Source organism: Engraulis encrasicolus, chromosome 2 (genome assembly GCF_034702125.1).
Source record: "Engraulis encrasicolus isolate BLACKSEA-1 chromosome 2, IST_EnEncr_1.0, whole genome shotgun sequence".
In the NCBI taxonomy this organism is placed as follows: domain Eukaryota; kingdom Metazoa; phylum Chordata; class Actinopteri; order Clupeiformes; family Engraulidae; genus Engraulis; species Engraulis encrasicolus.
The window spans coordinates 35,872,914-35,883,075 of record NC_085858.1 but is presented as its reverse complement, the minus strand read 5'-3'; the positions used below and the strand labels follow the sequence as shown (position 1 = coordinate 35,883,075).

General features: G+C 40.2%; 1 protein-coding gene across 1 annotated transcript; it reads left to right on the top strand.

Annotated features, from left to right (window-relative positions):
- Positions 1-4,845: 4,845 nt before the first annotated feature.
- On the top strand, positions 4,846-9,287 carry LOC134462299 (interferon a3-like). The gene is made up of 6 exons (XM_063215242.1): positions 4,846-5,045; positions 5,449-5,536; positions 6,198-6,281; positions 7,185-7,340; positions 7,730-7,837; positions 8,152-9,287. Exons 2-6 carry the CDS (start codon positions 5,489-5,491, stop codon positions 8,239-8,241), a joined length of 486 nt encoding a protein of 161 aa, XP_063071312.1. The 5' UTR covers positions 4,846-5,045; positions 5,449-5,488; the 3' UTR covers positions 8,242-9,287.
- The last annotated feature ends 875 nt before the right edge of the window (positions 9,288-10,162 follow it).

Genomic DNA, 10,162 nt, shown 5'->3' with positions numbered 1-10,162 from the left:
CATGTAGTTTATATTTCCTGAGACGCATTCTAACACGCCCTGTTCTTCTTAGGGAAATGATGGATGCTTAGAACCGCTGGCTGCAAATATTTCGTTTCCAAGAGATCTTCCGGTAAGGTTCCACTGCATTGCATTGCTGTATAGCCTAATGTAGGTTAATGTGTGTTTTAGCCTAAGGCATTATGCCTTTTAGGCATTAGTCCACCTAAAACGTTTAGTCTACTACGCATCATCATTGCAAATGCACAATTGCTAAGCCTTGAATGATGTCTGCGAAGTTTAAATGCGTAATATCACTGCGTAATAAGTACAATCACCACACACACACACACACACACACACACACACACACACACACACACACACACACACACACACACACAAGAAAACGTAGCAAACTTATTTTTGTTGTTTCAAGTAAAAATAAATCTATCTTAATTTAAGGGAAAAATATCTAATAAATATATATATTTTTAACTACAATTTAGATCTAGAAATGAAACTCTTTATGTTTGTTTTAAGATATTTGTCCATGGCACAAGACATTTTTACTTGATTGGATTTGTTTTACTTGTTTCAAGCTAATATTGCTTATAACACGTAAAAAAATATCACCAATATCTTGCCCCACGGACAAATGTATTACAACAAGTATAAATAGTCTGATTTCTAGCTCTAAATTCTAGTTAAAAAGTAGCCAGCTAGGTAATATTTTACTTACATTAAGATTGTGTAGATTTGTTTTTTTCTTGAAACTAATAAGAAAAATAAGCTTCCTTAGAATTCTTTTTTTTTTTTTTTTGCAGTGCACAGCATTGTTCACCTGCATATGCAGGGTATGCAATTTCTATAGTAGCATAAAATACTAAATTGTGTTAAAATGATAAAACATTTTTGATTTGATTTTGATTTGATTTGGATCCACCACCTAAATGATTTCTGCACCCTCTAGGCTGTGAAAATTACTTTTGAGCTGGCTTCAGATCTCTTCCACAAGTCCCCTTCCCCCTGGGACAGTAGGCCAGACATTCTTGCTGATTTGTTTGCCCTGTTGGCAAGAGGGGCCTCAGAGGTAGGTGTCTTCCCTGCTCCTTCTTACGTCCACCTGTATCTTTTATATTGATAGAGACCGTAGAAGTTCTTTGAGGAATCCAATTGATGCTCATCATGTTCAATACACTAACACAGCACCTATACTGTACTTACAGGACAAGGGTACAATTCCTGACGACAAGCTGACAGAATTATTGCGGACCTACTTCGAAGATCTTGAGAAGCTTCTCTCACACCAGGTAAAGTGTGTGTGTGTGTGTGTGTGTGTGTGTGTGTGTGTGTGTGTGTGTGTGTGTGTGTGTGTGTGTGTGTGTGTGTGTGTGTGTGTGTGTGTGTGTGTAGGCTACTGCACTAATCTACCTTCGTGGGGCCACAGCTATTGGAGCACACCAACAAGGTTTGGCCCGAATCCTGGACCCCACATGTTTTGTCCCCTTTTGCTGGGGTAGTTTTGCTGTTACTGGTAAAAGAAAATGCGTAAAAACATTTCCTCATTGACAGCTTAAGGTTAGGGATTGTTCTGGTTTGGGAACAGTTTACCAATCTTTAGCTATTGTTAGGGTTAATATGAATGGAAGCCAATGGAAGGGTCCCACAACGATATTAAGGTGCGGCTGTGTGTGTGTGTGTGCGTGCGTGCGTGCGCGCGTGCGCGTGTGTGTGTGTGTGTGCGTGCGTGCGCACGCTGCTTGTCGGGGTTGAAGAGTTCAGTTTGTGCAGCGCTCACCTGTTCATTTACCCATCCCTGTGTGTGTGTGTGTGTGTGTGTGTGTGTGTGTGTGTGTGTGTGAGAGAGAGAGAGAGAGAGAGAGAGAGAGAGAGAGAGACAGAGAGAGAGAGAGAGAGAGAGAGAGAGAGAGAGAAAGATAGTGTGTGTGTGTGTGTGTGTGTGTGTGTGTGTGTGTGTGTGTGTGTGTGTGTGTGTGTGTGTGCGTGTGTGTGTGTTTCATGATCAGAAGTGCAAAGTGCTGCTGTGGTGAATATGTCTTTATTCTAAAAGGTATGTGGCCTGCTGCCGTGTGGTTTCTCCTCAGAACTTCAGCTTGTGTGCCTGGGAGGCGGTGCGAAGTCAAATCCGCCACCTATTCCATGAAGCCCGTCGCCATCACAAGAGACAGCGCTCTGGCCGTTAAGGGACAGAAGGAGGAGAGGATGCCGGCCGCTTGACTCTCACCTGCTCCGGATGGCTCATGCATTGTTCAGTCATCTTCGATGCCTCCCAAGACATTAAGAAAATGAGGACTCCAGACTCTTCTATTAGATGATTAACTTAACCTGGTTTACTCCTGAACTAGCTTTGTAGTATATCCCTCAGATGCCGAGATTATGCATATTTATTACGTATTTATCATATATCATATCATATAGTTATTTATTTATTTATTTGTTTGTTTGTTTATTCATTTGTTTATTTATTTACTTATTTATTTATTTTAATAAACATTTTTACATCTATTATTTAATTAAGTCCAAGTATCCAAATGTCCAAGTCTTTATTAAATGTATATGTATTTTCTATTTATTACTATTAAACTATATTTAATTGACCCAAGTGTGTGTATTTAATGTAATATGCAAGACAAATTGAGTGTATAGCCCTAATTAGGGGATACCTAACCATAACTCACTGGTTTTAATTTCTGCAAATTTAACAACATAATTATGACAAAATTTACACAAAAATGTTTACAAACATAGAAATATAACTATTAGCAGGATTTTATTAGTTGTCCCGTGCATATGGGATAGAGGAATAGAATAGAGTCCCCATAAAATGTATGTATTGAGTGGGGGTCCTTTGAAATGACTTTGTTCTGGGCCTGTCCAAAGCTATCAGCAGCCCTGCCCACCGTACTGCAGTAAACAGCACAACATGCAGTAATGCATTAGGAATGAACACCTGATGGACAAGGACATCACGCCAGGGCTGGAGCTATAGGGAGGGCAAGCAGGGCATTTGCCCCTGGGCCCAGGGCACTCTTGCATTGGTAGTGGGGGCCCAATTGTGGTCTTATCAGGCCATACAGGGGGCCAGATAAGTGTTTTGCACTGGGGCCCTGTGTGCAATTGTTCCGCCACTGCATCACGCTCTACTATGTAGGCCTACAGTTGATAAAACAAAACATTTTGCGAAGGCTAAGCTTTACACATGTGGAGAAATGTTTAGTTTCATGTTAGTTTTCTTAACCTTCTACTATTACTATTATATTCTCATTTTATTCTTATGATTTGGCTGGGGAAGTCCACATATAGGGACATATTCTTGTGTGTAAGCTTTTCTGTAATGGGTCACGGGACACTCAACATTATTGGAAACATGTGCATACTTGGTGTGGCTGCTGAACAATATAAAATTGCATATGCTGGACAACAAGACAGTTGACAGTTGGCATCTGGCCATGCAGGACCCCACGTGCACAGAAGAAGCTGACGACATGGACTGTGGGGGAGGGAAATGGTTAAATAGGGTTGCCTTTTGTATCCACTTCAGAACTTGCTGGGTGGCTTACCATCTGACTTGTTTGTCTGCCGATATTGAAATCATTACTACACACACATTCCTCAGTATTCGATGTAGAACAATATAGTGGATCAGCTGTGTCTTAATTGTTTGGGTCTTAGGTGCTCTTCTTAAGCCCATTTCACATCAAAAAGATTGATGCCAGATCAGAGGGCTGCAGGTTCAAATACCCTCACAGTAGGAACAGTCGTATTGCACTAGAGCATCTCAAACTTTTTATGAGAAGAGTATTTTCCAAAGACCCACTTATAATCGTACCATCAAATGTAAGTGAAATGTCCGAGATCTGCTTAACCGTTTAATGCAGAGCACCTGTTATAACCTTATTGTCACCAAAATGGTAATGACCAAGTCTTAATCGGTTACCTAAGACCTGTCATAGCAATGTTGTTATGATGTAGTTGAGTGTTTTCAGCACCCGCTCTGCTGTACCATATTTATCTATTCCATTCATAACAAACTTTTCTATGGACCCCCTGGCAATGTGCTGCCGTTGAAAGACTTACACCATCAAGGCAGAAGTGCCATCTGACATTAAGTCGCTTTGCATGAATGTATCTGTGACATGGGGTGCGAGGCAGACTAGTAGGCTTATTCGGCACACCAAGATACACTGGGTGCATTACATGTATTGAAATGATTGCCTTGACAACATCAAGATATATAGCCTACTGGGTGCAGTACATGTAGGCCTATTGAAATGTCTGCCTTGTCCGCCAATGGGGGGGTGGGGGATTGGGAGGGGGCTGTGTTAGGAGAAGGGGATGAATGTTGAATTGGAGAGGGCAGGAAGGAAGTAGGCCTCTGCATGGATGTGTAGGCCTCTGCATAGGTCCTACTGTAATACTGGATAACAACTGGCAAATCAAATGCACTTATTCTGACGGGTCCTACTGTTGTTATATGCTGCTGTTGTATTTATTGTTTTTTTCTATCACATACACATACTGTAGTAGGCCTAGGTGTATATATTTTTTACTGTCCTGCCTTCACAAGTTCAAGTTTTTATATTTTCATTGGAATTCAAACACCATGAAAAACATTGGAAGAATGGGATAGATAATAATAAAACAACAGGGCAGTTTATTGAAAGAGCAAATAAGTGTGCATGGGTAAGGCCTACGTTTATGGCCCACACCATGCGTCTGACGTTATATTCAGATGTCGTCAAACTGACGTTACGTTGTACTACGTCATCCAGCGCAGTGAGAAAGTGAAAGCGCCGCGCCTTGTAAAATACCCTGGCAAGCCTCATTCCGTTTTCATTTGCAACGTCTGTGGAGCCACTCCATACGGACTCGCGGCTAACAGCATAGAACATGACAAGTTACATTTAAAGTAATGTTTCTTTAGCCTAGTATTTCGCTTTGGGGTTTTGACCACGGCGCTCCTCTCACTACTAAAAAAAGAAATGTTTAGGATAGCTTCTGAACCGAGAACGCAGAAAGCAGGACGAGAGGACAACCACAAGGTAGGCCTAGCTCTGCAGAAGGTTACGTGTTAATGTATAAAATGTGTAGTTAAAGTTAAAACAATTGTTGAAGTTGAGACCTAATAAGAGAATGTGTGAAAAAAAAACCCTTGGCTGAGATCAGCTGGAAGAGGGTGGCGTTGGGGGAGGGTGAACGTGTGGGGATAGTGGACTTGGAAAGAGAAAGGTGTCTGTGAAGTCCCGTGTATCCTTACCTTTGGATAGGCGGGGAATTCTGTAGTAGGCTATGGCAATTTCCCTTTCCATACTTGTTGTACAAATATCCAAGTCACCTGCAAGATGTGTGAACTCAAACAGTCTTCAGGTGTACAAAGGAGCTTGTGCCGTTTCTCGTCAGGAATATGGATATCAAATATATGCTTATGTGCCTTTTCGTCCTTAGTGGCGTCCACACCATCCGTTCCACATGTACACGACTTCCGATGTACGAGCGCCTCAGTACAGAATGTCTGAGACTTCTAACAAAAATGGTAAGTAATTTAGCATATGACCATGCAATTAACTGCAGCTATTCTTCCTTGGGTCCAACAATAAAATCACACACAGTTTAAAGTTCTATACAATTCTATACCATCCATTGAAAAGAAAGAAATAAAATAAAATAAAAAACATGTAATTTAATTACTTAAATAATGGTTTAAGAACTTTTGAAAAAATATCTACCTCTGCACTAACCTAGTGTATGTATGATAGGCGCAGATGTTTTTTCACCTATTTTTTTCGTTTTGTTTTAAACACTTTACAATTCAATGTAGTTAATTTGGTTGGCAAATGGTTCCATGCTTTGATTGCAGTATTACTCTTTGGGATGCTCAGTCTCCCTACTGCGGCAAGCCTTGTGTTATATGTTTGAATAGGCCTATCACAACTTTTATGGAAGAGATTATAGCGATTTAATTGAGTTTTGTTGTATAAAACTACATTGATTTCTCATCGCTGTGTAATCTACACGCTGCTCTGTCAATAGTGTCTTGAACAATTTGCCTTTACCTCTCTATTCACCACCACATGTCTGAGGTAGGCCTGTGGAATATAGAGGACGCTGACCAATTGTCAAGATCTGCAAACTTGAATTGACTTGAGCATGGATCAGCTGGTTTGTTGATACATTATTTTCCCCCTGTGTTGTAGGGTGGAGCCTTTAAAGACATTATTCCTATACCCAGTGGATACCCTGGTCATGCCGCACATCTCTATGATAATACAAGCACAGAGGTAAGCTGCTTTTCCCTGTCTTGGATGTATTTTGTAATACCAACGCCTTTCTAAGTTGATATTGTGTAATTTACTCTAGTCAGCAGAGTGTGCTTTGTGTGTTTTAGAGTTGACTTTGATCTTCTGATTAGATGAATAAGTACCTGTAGAACGGTGTGAGAGGTGCTTTGACAAAACCTGCGATATGTCCTCTTCATTGGGGAAGTTGTTATAGATTCTAAATTCTAAATTCTTCATTCTCACAGCAGGGAGATGTTGTTTGGAACAGCCAGTAGAAACACTAACAGTAACTAGAGTGAAAAAATGAAAGTAGGCCTAAAAGTGGATTGAAGTGGTTGATGCACAATGTGTAAAGTTTAGATTCATTTTTCTCAACGGGGGCTTTACAGCCCCCCAGGGGGCATTAGGGACGTTGAGAAGGATACAGTTGATACGGGCAGGGAAGCTGACACGGGGGGACAAAGGGGTCACTTGTCCCGGGCCCAAGGAGAGAGGGGACCCAGAATTGGATCCTCATTACATTGTATGTATTGGGTTTGGGGCCCTTTCAGGTGTCTTTTTCCCGGGCCTAGCCAAAGCTGTCAGCAGCCCTGGATACGAGGGTGCTCAGTTGCCATTGAGGGGGCATTGACAATACTAAGAGCGGCATTGGCAGGGTTATGATGAGGGGGGCGTTTGGTGGCTTATGATAAGGTTAAGGGGGTGTTTGTCACAAAGAATGTTGAGAACCACTGGTTTGGATGTATCAGAACAAATGTTGTTAGTTGGCTTCCCCTCAAGAGAGTGTTATTGAAGAAACATCTCCTGATGCTTTAACTGTCAGAAAACCGGATCACATGACAACCACTAATAAGGTTTTACACCTTTTTTCCCTGATCAGTTTTCCTCTTTCCATTATTCCAGGCTCATTACAAGGTTGCATTCCTGTATAATGCCACGCATCAGATTGTGAATCTGTTCGAGAACAACACGGCAAATATCCCTGGCAGCTGGGACCAGACCAGTCTGGACAATCTGCTCAACGTCCTCCACCGCCAGGAGAAAGACCTGCAGACCTGTGTAAGTGCAAATCATTCATGGATTAGAAATAGCTTATGGCAGGGGTGTAACACTCATATTTACGCTGGGCCAAAATAAAAATCTGGGATGACGTTGCGGGCCGAACTCTATATTTATTCCAATATTCTGAGTTAATAATCTAATGTTATACAGTATAGTAATAATAGTAATAGTAATAATATTAATAATACTAATAATAATAACAATAATAGACTATGCAGGGGGTATATGGGTTCTCTTAATGCACATTAAATATGTATTACATAGGTATTAATTAAAGGTAAGGCTGCAATGAATTTGTGATTGTATGAAGTAGTTCAGTCTAGGGGCTCCGTGTTTATGCTGTTGATGCTGTCCTGATTATCATCATCGCTCTGTTGTGTTTGCAGGCTTGCCAAAACCACACAGGGATCTTAAAACTCAGAGAGACACAGAGAGAAAAGGCAGAGAAACTACAGAGACACTTCCACAAAGTCCACCTCTTCCTCCAAGAGAAGGTGAGTAGAGCCTCTCTCCGCTCAAATGTGCTCTAGGAGAGATGAGAGGAGAAAGACAGTGATTTGAAGTGTCTGCTTTCAAATCTGCTGCAAATCTGGGGAAATTAACTGCTCATTTTGTATTTTTAGGAAGGATAAACTGGGGGATCTTACCATATAATAATACATTATTATTATTATTATTATTATTATTATTATTATTATTATTATTATTATTATATGTATAAGTAGCAGTAATTGAGTAACAACTTGAAGTTGACCTTTAATCTGATCTGCAAACAAACTAAGTCGCCTTTTTTGTCTTGTCCGTACAGAATTACAGCCTGGAGTCTTGGGAGGTGGTGAGGAAGGAAGTGGAACGCCATCTTAAGAGGATGCTCTTCCTAGCCATGAGCATGCAGTAACTGGACTGGTACACTGCTGCTCCTGCTAACCATCGACCTACACCTGGACTGCAGCGGCTTCTAGCTGCCCAGAACTGGACTGACCATCGACCTACTGTAGAACTGGACTACCGCTTACAAGCTTATAACTGGACTGCTACGTTTTTTATCTGGAAAAAATACTTGACAAAAATGTATTATATTTAAAAAACTTTTATTTATATAATTTATGTAAGATGGGAGAAAATGCCTTGAAAAACATGTTTGAAAAAAAAATGTATATAGGATGCTCTTCCATTGACATATAAGTGACTAAATGCTGTAGAGCAGGTCTCTACACCGAATACTAGACTCTCACTGGACCAATGCTATGACTTGGACACTTATATGGACCTCATGTCTAGTCTTCCCTTGATTCATTCCCTGTGAAAACACATTCTGACAATTTGCCTTGAACAAATATTATTTATTTTATTTATGTGATGAATATTATTTATTGATTGAGCTGTTATGATGTTTTTGTAATGTTTTTGTACCATTAAACCTTTCATACTGTGATGAGATTCTGTGTTTCAGTTACCATTTAACTTAATGGGAATTTTGTTTTTAACCGATTCAGATCTGATAACTGATGGGTTCTACGTATATGTTGTGGCATAGATTATATGATGTCTTCATAATTTATATTGTAAGTTTGTTTGAAAAAAAAACCTCCAGCCAATGGAACATTTGTAAATGCTGAAACCCTCTCCAGTTGACATATATTTCATTAAGATATAACAATTCTTCACATCATAGTTTGTGGCAATCTGGTAGCGCAGTCCATGGAAAAGTGAAAAGATAAGTCGAGAAAGAAACAAATCCTGCTTCCTCAGTGACAGTTACTACAAACTACAATGTAAATAGATGTAAATATATGGACCTCATGTCTAGTCTTTCCTTGATACATTCCCTATGAAAACACATGCTGACAATTTGCCTTGAACAAAAAATATGTATTTTATTTATGTGATGAATGTTATTTATTGATTGAGCTGTTATGATGTTTTTGTAATGTTTTTGTACCATTAAACCTTTTACACTGTGATGAGATTCTGTGTTTCATTTACGGTTCCTTTACCGTTGAACTTCATGGGAATTTGGTTTTGACTGATTCAGATCTGACAACTGATGGGTTCTATGTTGTTGCATAGATTATATGATGTCTTCATCATTTGTAGTTTGTTTGAAAGACGTTTCATTTAGATACAATAATTCTTCTGATGGCAATCTGTGGTAGCATAGTCCATGGAAAAATGAAAAGAATAGCCGAGAAAAAACAACAACAACATCGACTTCCTCAGTGATAGAATAAATACATGTCAGATCAATGAATCGTTGGGTGAAGTGAAGCCTCATGTCAGACCACTTTACCTTCCATGTTCTCCAAGACGAAGGCCTGTACACACACAGGGACGTACTTTCAATGGTGAACAGCTTCTTCGACCCATTGGGATTTCTGGTGCCAGTGACTATCAAGGGTCGACAACATTTAAGACAGCTGTCATAACCCATTTTAACCTGGAGGGACATATACACTGCATTCAGGCTCTTGCGATTTTAGGGTTGTTTTCTTTTTTTAATTGAAATTGTGGGGATGTTAGAGCTGAATGAACACATTCTAATGCAAAATGAGGGTCTCAGCTTTTAAATGAAACTTATTTCATGTTTTTATGTGCTTCGGAGGCTGGGATATTTAGGTTTTAATAGGCAGAGGGCACCTTTTCCCAAAAAGAGCTAAGGCTAAAATGGGTTAACAGGCCTCGGATTGGGATTCGCCCCTCCCTGAGAAAATGCATGAGAAATGGACAGACTGGCGAGCCTCACAAAGCCATCTCAGTAGCATTCACATGCCTCGCACATGCTCTTCCACTCCCCCTTCTGAGATCCAGAGCATGGAATT

Coding starts and splice junctions, on each gene's coding strand:
- LOC134462299 (XM_063215242.1), top strand. CDS start 5,489: ATGTACGAGCGCCTCAGTACAGAATGTCTGAGACTTCTAACAAAAATG. Junction 6,282..7,184: donor ATGATAATACAAGCACAGAG/GTAAGCTGCTTT, acceptor CCATTATTCCAG/GCTCATTACAAGGTTGCATT. Junction 7,838..8,151: donor ACCTCTTCCTCCAAGAGAAG/GTGAGTAGAGCC, acceptor TTGTCCGTACAG/AATTACAGCCTGGAGTCTTG.